The 20,929-nt window shown below is 35.5% G+C and overlaps 1 protein-coding gene across 15 annotated transcripts in view; it reads left to right on the forward strand.

Annotated features, from left to right (window-relative positions):
- NSUN7 (NOP2/Sun RNA methyltransferase family member 7) overlaps window positions 1–20,929 on the forward strand; it is a 91,529-nt gene that overhangs the window by 18,627 nt on the left and 51,973 nt on the right. For all 15 annotated transcript variants that reach the window (XM_072620576.1, XM_072620577.1, XM_072620579.1 and 12 more), the window contains 4 exons: window positions 36–166; window positions 15,787–15,939; window positions 16,479–16,662; window positions 18,056–18,266. In XM_072620576.1, the coding sequence (XP_072476677.1) occupies window positions 36–166; window positions 15,787–15,939; window positions 16,479–16,662; window positions 18,056–18,266 (679 nt within the window). The remainder of the gene's footprint in view (window positions 1–35; window positions 167–15,786; window positions 15,940–16,478; window positions 16,663–18,055; window positions 18,267–20,929) is intronic.

A 20,929-nucleotide genomic window follows, 5' to 3' on the forward strand; every position in this document is an offset into this window, starting at 1 on the left:
TACTTTATTTTCTTTGCATTTATTTCATTTGGTAGCCAGATGCTTTGACCAGTCTTGTTGTTGTGATGCTGTATGACTTCCAAGACAGAAAATTTCAAAGTCGACTCATTTCAGATGAGGAGCAGTCAATTTCAGAAGTTCAGGAAGTAGAGAATCTTCTTAACAGGTATTACTAACAGTAATAAGGAAGAACAAAATTCTTTAAGTTTCATGTTTTCGTTGACAGGAGAGAATATGTGATATTCTTTATAGGTAGGTGTCAAAAATCTTTAGGGGGGTATTACTGAGTGATGTATGTATAGCTTTAGCAGTTTACCCAACTTTCTTTCAAAAATTGTCTTGGAAACAAGTTCATTAAAAGGAACTATTTTAAAATTGAACAAATTTTAAAAGTTTAGTTTGAAAGGCAGATCTTATATTCATGATGAAAATAATGAAAATTTTTCTAAATTTGTTTTTATGAGAAAGCATGAGAATTGGATGAATTCCTTAGTCTGTTATGAGCAAATTAAAACACAATTATATATGTGTGTATGTGTTCATATGTCCAGATTCTTTCTCAGGCTATTTATTGGTATAGAAAAATCCAGCTGGATCAAATAAGAAAAGCCACAGCTACATCTAAGGATTCGTTATTAGATTATACCATGGTTTGAGCTAATTATTTATTATAAACATTAACATAGTTCAACAGTTATCATTTTGTTCATAGTCTCTTCATCAGTGAGAATCAAAAAAAATCACAGTGGTAGTTATGAGATTTTAATCAGTTTTCCTCAAGGTGTAATATGAATTTACATATTACATGAAGGATATGTCAGAATATCTATGAAATGACAGTAATTAAAACTGCCATATTTCAAGTGGCTCAAAAATTTTCCTTTGTAAATAAAACAAAGATGCCAGAGATATTCTAATAGAGTCATGAATGTAGGCTTGGTATTTTTTCTTCCTGAAAATTTTTGTATAATTTCAAAATGATACTTAGAATACCACCTTTTTTAGGCAATTGATGCTTACATGTCAGATGTATTTTCATTGTGACTAAAAAATGAGTGAAGATTTATGGAACATTAAAATATATCAAAAGCTTGAAGATGGTTTTTAACATCTGCTATTAGTGATCCAACATATTTTGAGTTTTTTTTCATTTATTCTAAATACATTGTCATATCTTTGAAGGAATCTTGTCACTTATATGGAAGCTGACTTTTTGAAGGGGGAGAAAGCCTTACTATGGTGTTTTGCTCTGGTGAATCAGGTGCTTTTTTATATTTATCGAACAGTAAACACAGTGGGATCTTATTCTCTACTACTTTTAGTCAGTTGTGTGATTGTAAATGTGTGGTGTGTTGTGGAATATCACTGGGGAAAACGACCTGCTCCTTCTAATACCCTCCTCAAGGAAGCCCTCAATGCTATGTTTAGATTCTTATTAAAATTAGACTTAGATGGGAAACTAGGCATATGGGTTGGTAATTATTATTACTCTCCACTCACTTATTATTATTATTTTGTAATAAAGTTTGAAACTTTTTTCTACACCTTTAGTTACTTCCCCTTCTTCAGAATTGATTCCATCATTCCCTAAAAATTATACTCCTTCTAGCATGACCCTCCTCTTTGTATAATTGATATAGTCCAGGTGCTTTTCCTATTTTTCTTCTTTTCAATGCCATTTAAGTCTTTTCTGGAGGTTTTTCTACAGCTGTCATCTTAATAGTCTTAATGTGGTGGTTCCAGGGTGTACAACAATGAAAAGAATATTATAAAATCTTTGCAGATCTTTCTATGTTTCATTTGTTTGTTCTCCTTTTAGATTGAGCCTTAGATGCACTCAGGATGACTGTGCTTAGTTGAGTTTCTTACCAAGTTTTCTTTCACTTGTTTTTCCCCTTCATTATTGTTATTATGAAGTGATACTGCTCATAATCAGCATACTTTTTTTGTATCAACATGTAATCAGCATAATTTTTAGTTTTCAACATTTACTTCCATAAAATTTTGAGTTTCAAATTTCTCCTCCTCCCTTCTCCCTCCCTCCCCAAGATGGCATGCAATCTGATGTAGGCTCTACTTATGCATTCATATTAAACATATTTTCACCTTAGTCATGATGTAAAGAAGACTTAGAACTAATGGGAGAAATGATGTGAAAAAAGAAACAAAACAAAATAACAAAAGAAAAGGAGAGCAAATAGTATGCTTCCATCTGCATTCAGAATCCAGAGTTCTTTTTCTGGATATTTTCCATCATGAATCTTTTGGAGTTGTTTTAGATCCTTGCATTGCTAAGAAGAGTAAGTCTATCAAAGTCAGATATCTCTATGTGTTTGTTACTTTTCACTCAGCATCAGTTCATATAAGTCATTCCATGTTTTCCTGAAGTCCTCTTATTGATCATTTCTTATAGCACAATAGTATTTCATTACATTCATATACTACAACTTGTTCAGCTATTCCCCAATCGATGGGCATCCCTTCAATTTCCAATTCTTGGTCACCACAAAAAGAGGTACTATAAATATTTTTTGTATGTGTGGGTCCTTTCCCAATTTTTGCCCTAGAAATAGCATTGCTGGGTCAAAGAGTATGCACATTTTTTATAGCCCTTTGAGCATAGTTCCAAATTGCTTTCCAGAATTGTCGGATCAGTTCACAACTCCACCAACAATGATTAGTGTTTCAATTTTCCCACATCTTCTCCAGCATTTATCATTTTCCTATTTTGTCATGTTAGTCAATCTGAAGGGTATGGGGTCATACCTAAGAATTATTTTGATTTGCATCTCTCTAAACAATAGTGATTCAGAGCATTTTTTCATACAGCATTTATTAAGCACTTACTGTCTCTCAGGCAATAGCTGAATGCTGGGATTATAAACAAAAAGCAAAAATAGCCTTTGGGCTCAAAAAGCTTTTTTCCACAATACTTTTTAGTGAGATTTTATAAAAAGGTATATGTTCCAAAAGAGCCAGCTTGACATAGTGATTGTGGAGCTGGGTTTTTTCTTGCCTCTGACTTTATAAGTATGTATATGAATATAAGTGTAGTTATTATATACATATATACATATACATTGCATAACATATATAAGCATATGTGTACTATATGCATATATATACTCATATAACATATATAAGTGTATATATACATATATATATATAACATATACTTGTATACATATATGTATATCTATATCTATATCTGCACTTAAACTGTGGAACACAACCTCACATCATGAAAAATTTGGCAACAATAAAAGGCTGTGTTGCATTGAGCAACTTCACTGCAGACTTGGTTCTCAACACAAAGCATGCTCACTTTTCGTTGTGCATGCCCTTAGACCACACAACATCAACTAACTGGTAAGCAGAAAGGGGTCATGAGTGGAAAAAGTTTAAGAAGTCCTGATCTGTATCTATCTTCTGAACTCCAAACCAATTATCACTGACTTCTATGGTTGGACAGCTCCAACTGCATATCCTCTGGGGCAGCTAGGAGGTGTGTGGATGGAGTGCAAGGCCTGGTTGATCATAGGGTGTGGCTGGCCTTGGTGGAGCAACATAAATCTGGTGTATTAAACCTGTTTTCTTTAGTAGCTTCATATCCCTCCCTTGCAATTCCCCATGGGGAATTAGCTGAAATGAGAATACATATGTAAGGTTTCAGGTATGAGTGACTCCCTAGAAAGGTCAAAGGGCAGTCCTCCCCTGGACACTGTAATTGATTTAATTGACTCTGTTGTCAGAAAGCTCCCCAGGTATTTAAAAGTGGGCAGCCAAAAGAATCCCTGCATTGGTTCGATTAGACCATGTCCTCAGGAACCATCCCTCCTTTGACTCCTTAGATTGTTATTAAAGTGACTTTGTAGTAAAAACCCATCCTCTGTTCCTCTCATGGAAGAAATCCCATTCTGGGGTACAATAATAGGGTAAGTCTGAGGCTCTTCTGCTGCAGGTGGCTGTTCCCAAATCACTCCCTCACTCCAGCTATCATTCTTCTATCTTATTGCTCTCATTTCAGTCGGATCTAATGCTACCTCTGGTTCAGAGACCATACGTCCCTCCCTAGGGCCATGAGTTTCTGACTGGGGACTATGAGTCTTCAACCCCTTCAGGAGTGTTAAGAGTTCTGCCTCTAGTAGATGGATGACTCTTGGCCAGTAAGCTTTCAGACCTGTAATTTTGGCAGTCCAACTTTTGTAGAATGGGCAGTAACTACACGGGAACATTGGGCTTTACCCTCTCTTTCTGCACCCACTGGACCAATTGCTCTGGATCAATGGGAACCTGTTCCCTGTCCCATTGAGAGGATTACCCCACACATATCCAGAAAGGCTTTTAGAACCTGAGGTGTCCAGTTGGTGAATCACCCCACCAACCCTCCAGGTTTGTAGTACCCTTCCCCCTACTCAGTCAAGATATGGGCCATGAGGTCATCTCATCTCTATAGCCAAATGTTGTAGGTGCACAGCTGTAAAGCCAGTACCCTCTTAGTTCAGGTTTAATGTTGGGATGCAATGAGGCACTCCTGAGTCACTGTTCATTTAACAAAAAAGGTTTCCTTTGCCCTAATAACAGGGATATGCAAGAAGGATACAGTGGCACTTACCTTCAGTTTTTGTAAATGAGGGCTGCCTCACACCGAAACTATGGGGAATGATAATCTCATGTTCTTGGGCACCCATCAAGTCTTGAGAGGTCCTTGTCCACATAACTTAACTTTTTATTGGCCCTAGGCCAGAAAACTGGGGCCTGGTGTTATATAAGTGGTAGCAATTAGGTTTTGTGGGGAGGTGGGAGAAAGCTGTACCAAGGAAGCTGTTAGGGAAGCTGAGTTGTGAAAGGAAGTTGTGTAGGTGGAGGAAGCTTCCTCAGAGAGGCTAGGACTGAAGGAAGTATAGTGTCTGTGTGTTGGGAGGAAAATCCTGGTCCTATAATACCATGTAACTAGGTCTACTCACAAAAATGTTTGGAATATTCAGTTTTAAGATATAATTTAGTCATACCTTAAATGTATTTTAATTTTCATTTAAAATGGACCAATAAATGTGTTCCCCTTCTCTTCTTAAATAAACTCTAGCTTATTACTCCCTATTACTTCTAGGATCAAATATATAATGTTCTGTTTGACTTTTAAAGGCTTTTACAACCTAGCTTCTTTCTACTTTTCTAGTCTTTTTACTCTTTTCTCCTCTTTACATATTTTAGGATCCAGGGACCTTGTCTTTTTTGCTGTTTCTTGAACAGGATACTCAATTTCTCACCTAGGTACCTTTTCATTGGCTGTCTCCCAAGAGTGGAATTCCCTCCTATCCCCTTAGCTCCAGTTCCTGGTTTTCCTGGCCTCTTTCAAGACTCAGCTTAAATTCCACTCGTCTGTTGGGGGCACTTTCCCTTCCTTCTTCTTACCGTATTAGTGCTTTCTTTCTGAGATTGCAGTTTGCCTGCACTGAATAAATCCTGTATGTACATCATTGTCTGCATTTTCTCTCCGCAGTTAGGCTGACACGATTGATGGCAGGAACTGTGTTTTGCTGTTCTTTGAATTCCCAATGCTTAGCACATAGAAAATACTTAATAAAAACTTTTTGACCAACTGACTGACTGTTAAACTTTAAGAAATTTGGCATCTTAGTTTTTGCTAGGAAGAAATTTTAGAACAAAAAAATTGACGTTATAAAACCAACCCAGTTATGCTTTCTGTCTGTAATTCATTAACTGTAGTGGCTTATTATCTAGTCAAATGAAGTAGCAGTACACTTAAATGTATGCCTTTGAATCATGGATTCAGGAGATTTTCCTCTGTATTAATTGGTTAACAAAATTCTTCCTGTTTGTCTTTATTTTCTTCTGTTCTTATAAATGGAAACATACTTATTCTCAAAACATAGTTTGATTTTCTTTAGGTCATTTCTTAAGGGATGTGTGTCAAAAATGCAATTTCTTATTGTCACATAGTGTTACTAAAGAAATTGGCCTTAGAATATTCAGGGAGATCTACATTTTCATTCAGTAGGCATGTCTCCTTAATACAGTACTCCTTAACATATTATCTTAACATGTTAAACTGTTATTCTCTTGAAGAATGTATTTGTTTTTTGGCAAATTTCAAAGCACAACATCGTTCAGATGTCTAGAGACACAGCATTTTATTATGCTGACTGCATTACCTATTCACAATTTGACCCTAAAACAGTTTTGCTCTATTAATGCTTGCTAGTGAATGACTTGGTAGTCTTAGTAATTTGAAGACTGCTTGCCAGTATTCTAGACAGTTATTGAAAAACGGTGTTGCAAATGAATATTTTACAATATTTCATTCAATTTTTTTAGATACCAGCTCTTCAATGATGGAAGTCATTGAGGATTTTTATTTGAGTATATAGTGGCTTATAATAAATTGGTTGCTTGAGAGAATTATCAAGAAAACTAGTGATGATGTAGAAACAGTAGCAGTAAGAACATTTTAAAAGTTAATTTCTTTCATGTAACAAAAATACATATCTTTACTCCCTCCCATATACCTTCCATTTAAAAAAAAGAGAAAAACTCTTGTAACATCCATAGTTAAGAAAAATAAACTCTTGAATTGACTTTATCCAGAAATAAATCTAATTTTGCATATTTTGCACCTCTCAGGAGGTGAATAGAATATTCCTCTGGAATTGTGGTTGGTCATTCTCAATTCTTTCAGAGTTTTTTGTCTTTACAATGTTGTTGTTACTGTATAAATTATTCTCCTGGATTTGTGTTCATTTGCAGTAGAAAATGTTTCCATATGCTACAAGTTGGTCTTACAGTTTTGCTGAGGGTAAAAATCTAAAAATGTTTAGTGTCTAGATTATATATAAACACATATTATAGTATATGAAAATTTAGTAATTTACCTTTAAGTTTGAGCAATAAGTAAATCCTGTAGGCTTTTCCTCATTGTTAATGCTAACTATGTTTCAATATAACAGCATATTAAATTAATAAGAATTCAGTTATAATTTCAAAATTGTGATGGAACTATAATTTCATTGATGTGAACACTCCATGTACCCACTGGTGCACACCGTAGCCAATCATGCCCTCTCATTCCATTTGATTTTGCATTTTCTTATAAATCATCCACTGAGGATGTACCCCTATGATGGAGTTAGTTTGTTAGTTCTTTCATTATTTTGTGGATACCAATGTAGTGCTCGGTTTACTATTTTCCCTCATACAATTGAAGTAGCCATTTCCTTTTTTAATACATGTCTTTGCTGTCATATGTTTCTCAAGTGCTAGTCATCATTAGTTTTATGTTGCTTCTTAGATAACATCTGCCATGTACCTTTCTGTTGCAGCTGATTCTTAGATCATGATGTTCCATATAAGGCAGCCATTTAGTATCACATGGAGAATACTGTCCAAGAGATGGGCTTTTGGGACGTTGAGTAGTTTGGAATCCTTTGAAGGAGTAACTCAGTTTCCCAAATGTGATCCTGTCTAATCTCTTCCTCCTGTTCATTTTGGGGTCCTGCTCTTTAAAACATATTTTAAGAATAAGGTTTACATACTAGCGTTCCCTCTGGCCTACTCTTCTAACTGTTACTTGCAGGCTGGGTCCCCCAAGGGTGGCTGCTGCCTCAGGTTATAGAATACTCTATGGGCAGCTACTGCTACTACTGTAGCTCTCTAGCCTCTACCCTTTGCTTACCTTTAAGACTCAGCCAGTAGGCACAATTAGCTCTTTACAAAGGCATTTACTACAATGGCATAGTTAAAAAAAATAGTAGCTATAAAAGATTGCCTTCTCTCAAAATACATACATTCTCCCACAAATACACACTGTTCCTGGGAAGAGAGGGCTCAGCCTTAGAAGGCAGAAAGTATGTATGTGCCGAGGGGACAGCTGTGAGCGCTGCAGGCCTAGGAGCCCTTTTACTTTTCAGTCTTTTTCTTGGTGATACGGTTTCTGCTGGGCACATTGTGCAGCTAGTTCTGGGGTGTGCTCTCTTCTCTGCTTCAAGCTCAGGCTCCTTAGCTCTTCCCTCTTCTCTCTGTATTTGTCTGCTCTCTACTGCTTATAGTGCCTTTTATGGGTTCAGTAATTTCTCTCCCCGATACATGGCTTATAAAAACACTCTGAATGCATTCTAAAACATAGCTTAATATTCTGAAATTAAATTACTTGATACAAGAACAGAAAGAGACCTTAAATCCTTTTGTTCAGTCTCATAACCTGGCCAATTAAGGAAACTGTGGTTCAGAGAAATTGAGATTTCCTAAGGTCATGTTTGTAGTAAAAGGGCCGAGCACGGATTAACCCTTAGATCCTCAGATGTTGTGTATGTATCTATGTTGTGCTGCTCTAGATGTTCTGTACTGATGTTGGTCCTTGGTTTGAAAAGAATTATAATGAGCTTACACTACTGAGAATCACACATAAAAGTCTCCAGTTTTTTAGTTGGAAGAATTATTTGAAGGAGTAAAGACCAACAAGCAATATAGAAATACATTATCAAAAATATTTATTTTACCAGTTTTTAAAAGTATATAATCTCAACTTGTAAAATTTTTCAGGAAGAAGAAAAAACTATTACACAAACAAAAACCTAGAAAATATGTTTATAGTCTTCTTCCTTTAATTTCCTAGGCCTAGTGTTGGTTATTTTTCCTCAGAACTTAACCCTCCAAAGTCACTTGACCAGTAGTACTTGCTAAACACGTAGAGATTCGATGCTAGCAAGATCCTTGAAGACAGTAAAAATTAAATATGGTTTCTGTCCAGCGGGAGGAGCTCTTGATGTAAAATACATAGTTGTAGGTCACACTTTTATGGAATAGTAATAACATTGACCAAAAATCTTCATTCTTTGAATTGTAACAGTTTAATATATATCTATATATATCTATATCTATCCATCTATCTATATATATCTAGCATCCATTGCTGTGGTATCATTAGACATAAGAACTAAAACAGTCTAATTTTGTTGTGGTCAGAGCGTTTTTCAGGGATAGAAGCTTTAGACCTCATGTTTTTGGGGGAATCTATGCCTCAAGGATGGGGATTAGGTATCTCTAGTGTATATTGTTCTACATGGTAACTTAGGGAGGTATTTGGTGGGAGAAAAAGGAATTGAGAGAGGTCATAAAAATGAATGCCTTCAGTATTAATTTAACATCTCCTCTCGACCTTCTTAGCACTTACTCTCCACCCTTAAAGAACTTTGGTTGGGACTGTGACTAGTCTGGCAACAACTCTTCTCCCCACTCCATCCCCTTTCCGTTGAACACACTGAGGGAAGCTTTATTGTCCCTTCGTTTTGTGACTTTCCCCCCATCTTCAGGGTTGTCTTTGTTATTCATCTAAACAAGATTTCAAGTATATAAAAATGTCACAGGGGTGCTATGTAATACATACTATATACTGGGTAGTTTGTCCTAGATAATCTTCCCTTACTTTAGGAGTAAGTAGCCCACATTGTATCATTGCAATTTGGGCTTTTATGAGACTAATATTCTTTTGGGGTTTGAGATATCAATAAAAGCATGGAGTTTTCAGGATACTTAAATTTTTTTTTGTTTCTTTGTCTGCAGGTATTGTTAGATATGGGGTATTTAGGAGAGGGGAGAGCCAGAATCAGTTTCATGGAAGTTATTAAGCCTTAAGACTACAATGTTGAAGTCCATACTAGCAATTAACACTGAAATAGAGACCTAGGGAGATACAGAAAGACATATGACAAAGAGATAGATATGAGAGGGAATGTCAGAAGTGAGCCCATCTAACAAGCCCCCAACAGTGAGAAACATGTTCACCTTAAATAAAGAACAACACCTATTGTGAAATCAGGAAAGCCTTTATTAATCTTTACATCCATTCCCCCTGAATGAATGGGTAGCCTCATCAGTAAGATTACAGGACAACTACAACATGTTCAGAAAGATGTGGTTTCTTATACTGTTTTCTGAACTTTGGAGCTCCCATGATACCATCCCCTGGCCCTTTCTCACACAGCTCCTTGAGCCTGTGCATTAGTCTCTGACCTCTAACCTCTCCGTGCTAGGTTGCAATCCTTATCACTGAGGACTATGGAAAACAGAATTTCCTTGTTTTCCACAAAATCTCCCCTTTTTTCTTTATTAAAATTTCTTCTTTCACACCTAAATCCAATCAGTACTTCCTCACATTCTTTCCCCTATGAATTCTTCCCTTTATCTATCTCCTCTTTATATGAATATGGGAAGGGAGCAAAGTTGACCAACACTTTGACAAATTACAAGGGGGCAGTCCCCTTTCATAAGTACTGATACAGAGATTCAAAATAAAAGGGTAAATCAATGAATTGTCCATTTAGAGGTTCCATCTCATATAGGGGAGGAACATTCATCTGATGCAGTTTTCTGGTCTGGATCCTCGTTCAAGCTATCTTCAGCACAGCATCTCAGCATCTTCTTTCCTTTGTCTTCTTGTAGAAATCCAGATGTCCATTCTTCTACAAAACTGACCTTGACACAGTTTTAGACTGCCATTCCTATCACTCTTACAAAATCAAAATTGGAACTTTGGCCAATTGTCATGTTTAAGAAATTCATATTAGAACTCAGTTTTTACGTTACATTAATTCATTATTTATTCAAACACTAAATTCAACTTATGTTTTTCCCAAACTAAAGATGTCTTTGATTTAGTCTCAGTATTAATTCAGTCAGTTGTTTTAATACCAATTGCTTTTACATCATTTTGTAATAGGTAAAGATCTTCTTCCAAGTTGGGACCTTTGTCCCTTACCCAAAAGAGTTTTAGTCCCATTTGTCTAAAAGGGCCCTGAAAAACCTTACCTTGAAAACTCCTTGACTTTCCCCATGGGAACTGCCTCTCCTGAGACCCATAAGCCTTTCCTTAACACTGTGCCCAAATCTCTGTTCTATTTCCCACCTTTTACCTTATCAATCTAAATCTTCAGATTACTGACCACTCACATCAAGACCATCCCTGGAATCCCCAGACCACTTGGGGCCATCCCCAGACTCCTTCCTCAGTCCCTCTGTAGATAAGATAACAAACTTTGACCTTCAGCTGAAAGAAGGCTTGGGTTGAATTCATTTGAGCCAGACCTAGCATGTCACTGTTTTTGGGTCCCAAACACCCCTAACCTCAACAATTCCATACAATTGGAGTTAACTTTAAATCCCAGTTTGGAACAATGATTCAACATCACATTTGTGCTTTGGTTTCCTTTACTTTATCCAGTTATTCCTGTAGCATTCAGAAAGAATGTTCTATTTCAGGGATTTTATCTTTTACAAGACCACACCAGAGTACTCATTTACCCAATTAATTGAAACCAGCAAGATTCCACCACTTGCATTGTGCTTACATTTTAAACTATCTGCTTTGATTTTAGAAACATGCCATGAAAATGAAAAGCAAAGACCTAATTAGAAATCATCTTCACCTTATAACCAGACTCAGAAATAGCCAAGGGGAAAACATCCCTTTTCAAAGGGACACAATGGGGAAACTGAGCCCAAAGAATCCTATCCCAGGCTGAGAACACAATTGTCCTGAGGCAAACTTCAGCCTGTAACAGTCACATTCCTCTCTGAGTAGTAGGACACAATAAGTAACAGTCCCAGAGGCTTTTACCAAATGGCAGGTTTCACAAATCAAAAATTTTACCAGGATTTAACATCTTACATCTTAAATTTGTCCTAAAATATCAATCACTACAGATTATTTATCACCAAAACAAATTCCTTATTTAGGAACTCCACATACAAACAGTTTACACTTGACATAAAAGATTACAACTTTAACAAAGCGAGGATTTTAGACTTTTCAAGTCTTAGGGGCCCTGAGTGGGGCTGGTGAAAGAGTTAACATCTCTTTTCTGAGCAGTTCTGAGTTCTGATTAGATCTTAAGAAGTCTTTCAGTAATGACTGGACTTCAAAAGAAAGGAGGATGGGGCCAGGATGCTTTTTGTCTTAAAATTATCACAGTTTCCTGGAGCCATAAAATTCCTGGTCTCCCTTATCTTGTCTTTCATCTTCCAACCCCCATAAAACTTTTGTATCACAAATTAGCTTACAAATATAGATTTGGTAGGTAGGCCTTTCAAAAATCATACAAAAGATTTTGCAAAACATTTCTTCATACAACAAATATCTTCCTCTTTTAAGAACAGTTTACAATTTATCACAAAACCCTCATGAACCTAATTGACAAAAAATTACAAAAACAAATTTAAAACCAAGGCCATTGTACATTTGTCCATAAGCTTCCTTTTACTAACATACTTTTGTAAATGTTTGATTAATACCAAAAACAATTTTAGTTAAAACTTCTTTCTTAACAACAGAAATAAACTTTTTAACATACTTAATGCATCCTTAGATGGGACAGGCTTGAAAATCACACCCATATATAAATATATATATGTATTTTTTTCAAGGATTCTCATTTTCTCAAAAGAAATTCTACCACACAGAAACTCTTACATGGAATTCATAACAACTTTTTTTAACCAATTCATCATTAATTTAACAATGCAATTCCTAATATAGGAATATTTAGATGGATTACCTAAAAATTTGAACAAAGTTTACTTAAAACTAAAAATAAACCATTAACCCATTCAGCTGAATGCATTTCCTTGCACAGTAATTCATCTCTTTACCACCGTGTAGGCACACTCTAGAGTCATCTCAAATTTGATTGAGCTATTAATTATCAAATCAAATTACATGATTTTTCTGTCTTAAAATACTTCCTCACACCCTCACTACTTAGTGAAACCATCTGAAACTGACCCATTCAGAATTATTCAAACCTTCTTATCTGCTTTTCGTATTTTCTTTATTTATCTTTCCAAATCTCTTAATCACATTACTCAGATTATCCAGCCTTCTTCCACATTTTAACTATAACTGTCTGCACTGGAATCTACTTCTAACTTAAAGCAAAGAAGTTAACTCTACCATTATATACCTAACATCAGCATTTTCACTGCTTATTTATAACCAAATATAAGTTTCAAATTATCAAATTTCTATCACATCCTTTTAAAACCCCAATCTATATATAACAAACTGCAAATTTAAAAATTGTGTAACAGTTACGTTAGATTAATGTTGCATCTAACATATACCCATCCTTGTACCCATCCTTGCATTAAGCACTTTACAATCATAAATGCCAAATAATAATATTTTTCTGCTTAATCCTGATAGGAAGAGCATTCTCAGATGCTGCTTGTTATTCCTTCAGGACAGATTTTAACTTGAAATCATATCAAACCTCGAATTATAATCACTAATGATAAACATCCTCGATTTATAATCACTAATGATAAACATTTTAGCCCTTTTTTAAAAAAATCAGATACTCTTGCAACTTAAAAGAAAATTTCATTTAAACTTCCATTAATCTCTTTTTACTTTTCTTTGTTAAATAGCTAAAACACTATCTTCCAGCTCCCCTTACCCCTCCAAGGCCCACCAGACAAGCTCTCCCAGTCCAATTCTAACTTTTAAATCAGTTGGGGATGGGGTAAACTTTCCTTTGTGCGTGTGGTCTGAGCACATAGACAGAGTTAATGCTTTTAAAAGAAATCACTGAAATTGTTAAATGAATTTGCAATTTTAAACATTGTCTGGTATCAGATATATTTATTTAATTGAAAGATTTTAGCTTTGAGATCTCATTAAATCAAAACTCAAGTTTTTCACTCTGCTAATTTCCATTGCAAAAGAGATCCTCCTTTAGGTGAGGTAGAGAATGGTCTACCACTCCCCTATCTGAGGGAGAAAAATCTTCTCAGATTAAAAAAAAAGTTTTGAATCAGATTAATTAAAGAACCTTCTTACCCAGACAAAGGGGTCTAAATAATTTAATACTGGCAAAGTCTGACTTCCAAGCATGAAACTTGGAAGCTTAATAACTAATAGTAATAATTACAAATCACAGTAAGCAACTTTTAAATTTTTAAATCTGACAACCTTTTATAACTTTGTCTATTGGTTTACCAATCAGGCTAAACATTTTCTTAAGTGAGTTGAAGGGAGGGGTAGGGAGTACAAGGTCTGGGCACATGGATACTTACTTTGCTATCCTATCTCCCCCCGCCCCCTTTTTATATCTCAAATAAATGAAATACCCTTTCTTCCAGCTTCTTGTTCCTTAAAAAGAAACCTTAGAGGTTAAGAGACTAACAATTTAATTTATCAAAAGAGCCACGTTTTTTAGGTTGAGTACTCTGCAAAGAGCAAAAATCTTTCTTTTCACCTTCACAAATCTGGCCAAGATCTAGAATGCAGAAAGATTTTTTTTTTTAAATAACTTTCAAAAAGTTTTCAAACTCTCTATTAACACCATTCATAAAACAAATCAAGCCAAACAGTAAAACATCTTTCTCTCTCTTTCTCTCTCTCCAGCCCACTCACTCCTCTGAGGCTGCTGCAATCAGAGAAGGAAGGAGAGGGGAAGATTAAGAGATATCAGAATTCCAAGTAGCGACAGCCCTAGCTATTCTGACTGGCTGCATTTACAATTTAACGAAACAATTCACAAACACACAGACAAACACAGAACACACAGAGCAATGCAGATCCTCTCTTTTTAGGAAATAAACTAATTTTAGATTAGACTGGTCAAAATTCAACTATTCATGTCAATTTACTCTGACTGATTCCAAGCCAATTTCAAAAGGATTCTTCCCAGAATCTAGATTCGCCCTCCCCCGCTTTCTCTCTGTTCTCTCTCTAGAGCAGATAGGGGAAGGAATGTAGCCAGCATTCCTTCAAACGGGCTTCCGAAGGAATACCCAGAGGATTATTCATCTCCTGCCAGGTACCATTATCTTAAGAGTGCCCACTTCCCATTTTAGGACTTATGCTCCCAAGGGCCCCAAGGACTGGTCATGCATAAGTTCCCGAGGCAGACAAAGCAGTACTTAGCTGATATTCCTGCCCTTGCTCAAGTCCCTGATTTATGCTACCTCCAGCCATTCAATCCACTGCTTTAGCTGCATTCCTGAGTTCACAACAATTCCAAACAGTCTCAGAGAACTTAGCTGTCAGAAGAGGGGAAACTTGCCTGTGGGTGTTAGGGCCACTGAAAAATCAGTGGGTGTGATCCCATCCCCCACAAGCAAGATTCCTTTCTAACCTTTCTGATGCTAAAGATCTCAGATGAGCCCCCGAGAATTGTTAGACGTTGAGCTTCTCTAACAAGCCCCCAACAGTGAGAAACATGCTCACCTTAAATAAAGAACATTACCTGTTGTGAAATAAGGAAAACCTTTATTAATCTTTACGTCCATTCCCCCAAATGGACGGGTAGCCTCCCCAGTAAGGTTACAGGATGACTGCAACACATTCAGAAAGATGGGGCTTCTTACATTGTTTTCTGAACTTTTTCTGATCTCCTGTGATACCATCCCCTGGCCATGTGACTCCATGTTCTGCTCTCTGATAGACCCTTCCTCACACAGCTCTTTGAGCCTGCACATTACTCTCTGACCTGTAACCTGTCTGTGCTAGGTTGCAATCCTTATTACCTAGGACTATGGAAAACAGGATTTCCTTATTTTCCACAGGGGAGAATAGGAAAGTAAGTAGGATCACTAGATTTCCATTTCAAAATTTGAGAAACTTTATTAAATTTATTTTAAAACATGAAGTGGGATTGATGGGAAATTTACTAAAATTTGGAATGGAATTTATTAACATTTCTAGTGGGATATTGATAGCCCTGTATCTTAAGTGCACTTTTCAGTAAAAAGTGGATTTTATATTTTTAGTTTTAAAACAAAATTGGCTGCAGCACTGGCACGATGTCGCATTAAACATGATGCTCTTTCAATTTACCACATTCTACCAGAAACTGTTAGAAAACAGGAACAGAGAGCTTCTACTTTGCCACTTTATGCTTGGGTGAATACTTGCAAAATCAGGTAAGATTTCAGATATTTACTTTCCTTATATGGAAGTCATTTAACTTCTTCTTAGGCAGCTATGTAAGACTGTTTCAGAGAAAATGTCAACCTGTGTTGCTAGAGGGAGTTTCCCTATCAGTGAAATCAAAGGTCCATCCAGTCATCCCCCCTCATCTACTTTCCTCATGATAAAAATTTAAGAGTAAATTAGTATAAAATTGAGATTATCTTTTACTGAAGATAAATATTTGTATAAAATAAATATAATTCTTAATTTGTATTTTAAATCTTGATTCCTGGTTTAATTTGAGATCTTAATTTTATATTAAAAAAGAAAATTATATCAATCCTTTGTACTCTAAAGAATGCTTCTGCAGGCTAACCCTGCAAAGCTGCAGTGGGTACCTATAAGAATAATCTTTACATTGTCCAGATTAATTTTCTTGAGTGGTATTGACTATTTTTCATGTTAATAGAACAACAATGTGTTAAATTTATATTTAATCTCCTGCATTATAATTATGGTCAAAATAAATAACTGAATGTTGTATCGACAGCCCTGAAGTTGTTTGTGATGATTTGAAGAAAGAAGGATACACCAGAGTCAAATCTGCATTTGACTTTGAGTGTAAATCTTTTTGTGTGGACCAACATTGCAGTGATGTCTTAATTTTCCCGTCTCATCTTAAAAGTGAACTTCTTAACATAGAGCTTTGCACAGATTATAAACTTTTGTTTCAGGTGAGTTAACATTTGCTTTTAAAGGTTCTCCTTACTAAAAAAAAATTCAGTAGTCTTAATTCTTTTTTCTCAGACAGTCTCCTCAAGGGCTTGTAAGCCTCAACATCCCATCTCATCAAAGTATTAAATATGGAATGTGGACTTTCTGTTTATGCTTCTTATGGACCATCTGGCGGATGTACAGCTTTCTCTTATTTCAACTTCAATATAATTTAACCTGGCACCCCTCAAATTTATCAAACCTTAATCCCTTTTGAAGCAGTACAGAAATGAGTTCTCTCTCCTTAACCCCACAACTTATTCTTGTGCTACTGACATCTGGGGATGGGTTAATCTCATCTGGATTAAGAAGTTTACCCTTGAGAAATCTTTACTGAGTGATGTTTAAAAATCCAAGATCACAACTTTCTCAAAAAGGCATTGAAGCTTAAATGCCATTTATGACTTACCTAAGAATAGAATTCTGTAGTAAACAAAATTCCAAAATTTTTCTCAACTTTAACATTTGGATTAATATTTCACTATAAGTAGGAATTAAGTAGGGCAGCATAGCAGAGTAGCTAGAAAGCTGGCCTTGGAGCTCTCTAACACAAAAGTTAGGGAAAGTAATCTCACCTCTCAGTTCTCTAGGCTACTCTCTGAGACTGTAAGTTGCAGAGAAGATACTGACCTGACCTGCATTGCTTTCTTCACCAGGAGATTGCTTGGAATAATGAAATTACAGGTCTGGACTTTATTCCTATCCCTGTATTATAGCCAAAGGAAACCCCAACTTACAAATGGTCTGTATTCCAAAAATTCATTTGTAAGTCAGTATTTTGGAACCTAGAATATTTTTTTCCTGTGGAACCAATGTTATAAATGATGGCTAATCAGTTAATCAGATATTTATTAAGCATCTACTGTGTGCAAGGCCCTGTGTTAGTCACTTGTTAAATTCCCAGGCTAGCAAGCAAAAACCTATTTAGCAATTAGTTGTAACTGAACTATAGTAATAGCATCTCTAGGACTCTTGATTTCTGAGCCCTAAATCCCTTGCTCTGTTCTTTGAACCTTCAGTATCGTTGAGCTGTGGCAGCAAAGATGACAATGGAGGCTGACAGTGGTCTCCTATGATTGGGCAATTCCTGTGGTAATGGTTGCAAATTGGTGTTTTCATAACAAATGAAGTCAGGTGTTGCCTCTTGTCTTATTTTACTATGTGAAAGATAAGGCACAATATACCTATTTTAGGCTAAGTTCAGCTATCAAATTTATTCATTATTCCCTTGGTTAAATAAAAATTAAGATACTTAAAAAGTTAAGACTATTTCCATCAATGTAGAACAAATAAAGTAAATCATCTGAATCTTATCTTTTGTGATTTGCAATAACACTATTTGTTCCCATGTAGGATAAATCTCGAAGTCTTGCTGTACATTCTGTAAAAACCTTGCTGAATATGGACGATGACATCTTACTGGTTAACATGGGTTCCTGGTATACTGTTGCTCATATGTCAACACTGACAAATCAGAGTACCTCAAAAATATATGTATGTGGAGTAAAATCACAAACTAAGGAATCTGAGCTGAAGGATCTTTTTACAAATATGGGATGTAAAAGTATGTGTCTTACATTAATTTCTGCTTTGAATTTAGTGTCCTCTTATATTTTAGAAGTGATGAAGATTTATTTTAATGTATTTTAATTTTATTTTTCTTTGTGAAACACTCTTAAGATAATCTTTCTCAATACCTGCATGTTGTCATATAAGGTGGTTCTTGTAGTAAAATTTTGTTAATATTGGTTGAATTACAGTTAGAATTTTAATGGTCTTATAAGTAACAGCATGAATAAATACCTTACATTTTATGTAACATTTAAAAAATTTTAAAAATACTTACCAAAAAATCTAATTTGATTCTCTCCACAAGTGTTGGGTTGGTTTTTGCACCATTTAATGAATGAGGAAACAGAAATAAATGAGATTAAATAATTGGACCACATGTTACACAGTTCAGATTGTAAATATACTATGGCTAATCCAATTGTACACTGTGTTGAAAGAGACATAGTTTGCAGAAAAAGGCAGGAAAGACATTAACAAGCTGGCACAGGTGTAGAACAGGGCAACCAGGTAATTTCAGAGACTATGGAGGGTCAATTCAAAGAACTGGGAATATTTATCCTGTAGAAGAGGAAATTTCAGGATGTGATAAGGTGTTTCCAAATACTTGAAGGGCTGTTTGGTGGAAGAAGGATTATAGGACTCTTCCTACTTGGTTCAAGTGGGCAGAGGCAGGAGGAAAAGGAACAGAAAGAAGGTGGAAGCAGCTTTTTTTTCTTTTTTGATTCAAAGAAAAACTTCCTAACAGTTAGAGCTATTCAAAGGTCAAATGAATAGCTTCAGGACATGATGACCACAATCTAAGGGTCTAGAAGCTTTGTGTTTGGTTGGTGACTCCTGCACAGAAACAGATTGGACTAAACGACCCCTTTCAGTACAGAGGTTCTGCGAGTAATGAATTATTGTTAGACTTCTTTTTTTCTCGAAGAAATACATCTGATATGTTTATGTAACTCTAAAAAGTAAACTCTCTAAAAATCCTTACTTAATTCCCCAATTCAAAAGTATCTTGTTTTTCTCTTCTCCCCTTTATCTCTATGGGAACGACTTAGGTAATAGAAGTCTTATGATCAAAATAATCTTTATCTTGCCCCAAGTACAAAAATAATAATTAAAACTTCAATGAATCATAGAATTTGAGAGCTAGAACAGACTTTGGAGATTCAAATATAATGCAGCATATTATAATGGAAAGAACACTGGATTTAGAGTCAGTGGGCCTGGGTTCAAATCCCTGGTTATTTACTACCTGTGTGATTTAAGACAAATCACTTCATGTTTCTGTGCCTGATTGTTCATCTGTAAATTAATTAGAAAATAAAAAAAAACATTAACAACTGTCAAATATGTATCATTTCCCTTTTTTTGGTCAAGTGTGCCAATCTGATGAGTGTGAGGTGGAACTTAAGAATTACTTTAATTTTCATTTCTCTAATTATTTGGAGCATTTTTTTTACATGGCTACTAATAGCTTGGATTTCTTCCTTTGAAAACTGCTTCTTCATATCCTTTGACTCATTTACCAGTTGGTAAAATGGCTCTTTTTCTTACATATTTGAATTGGTTCTTTATAGATCTTGGAAATTTTTTTTTTAGTTAACTGTTTTCCTTTTAATGTTAGTTATATTCAACCTACATTTTCATTTAAAAAAAAAACCTTAATTTGATTTTTCAGTTGACCAAAATTCTCCCTTCTCATTTGAAAAACAAATAAAAACAAAGTTCTTCTAACAAGTATGCATAGTAAAAAAAAAAAAAAAAAGTAAATTCCCACATGGGTCATGTCCAAAAAATATATGACTAAGTTGTTATCTTTTGTCCATCAACTTTCTGTATGAAGATGGATAGCATGTTTCATCATGAGCTCTTTGGAGTCATAGTTGGTCATTGTGTTCATCAGTTTCCTGCCCTCTCCATATGAAAAAAGAGCATAGTGAGAACGGTGTATGCGGAGCACTAGTACTATTACTTTAAGTGCTCTCCTGCTCCTCTCTTCTTTTCCTTGACCAGAGCCCAATGACAGCTCCTTAATTTTTCTTTCCTTTTCTTTGCCAATTTATATTTAATAGTTACAGTTTGTTTTGCTTAGGATGACTCTCTCCTTTAGCCTGTACTTCCTCTTATGCCCCCTTTCCCCCTTTCCATCACATTTCCTTGTTGAATTAAGTGTATTTCTTTACCTAACTCTGTGTGTGTGGATTCCCTCCTTTGACCAGTTCAAATACAAATGAAGTTTGTATTGTGGACTCTCCCCAAATCTCCACCTTGTCTTCTATAGGCTTCTTTTCCTTTCTCTTCCCCTACCATCTATTCCTTTCCCCCTATTATTCCTTTTTTTTAAACACCATAAAAAATTGTTCCCAGCCCCTCTGTCTTCTCAGACTCTTTCTGTGAATATAAGCAGTTTCATCCTTATTTAGTCCTTTATGGTTGTTTTCACTCTTTTAACCTTTTTTTCTCTTGCTTTCTTTGTTTCTGTTTCAAAATCTCTATTCAGCCTTGGTCTTTTCATTAGGGTTGCTTGGAAGTCTTCTATTTCATTAAAAGTCTTATTTCCTCCTGTAAGGTTATTCTAAGTAAATTATTCTTAGTTGTAAATCTTTGTCTTCAACTTTCTGCAATGTTGTATTTCCAAGCTGTCTGCTCCTCCCAAAACCT

Source organism: Notamacropus eugenii, chromosome 6, assembly GCF_028372415.1.
Source record: "Notamacropus eugenii isolate mMacEug1 chromosome 6, mMacEug1.pri_v2, whole genome shotgun sequence".
Classification (NCBI taxonomy): domain Eukaryota; kingdom Metazoa; phylum Chordata; class Mammalia; order Diprotodontia; family Macropodidae; genus Notamacropus; species Notamacropus eugenii.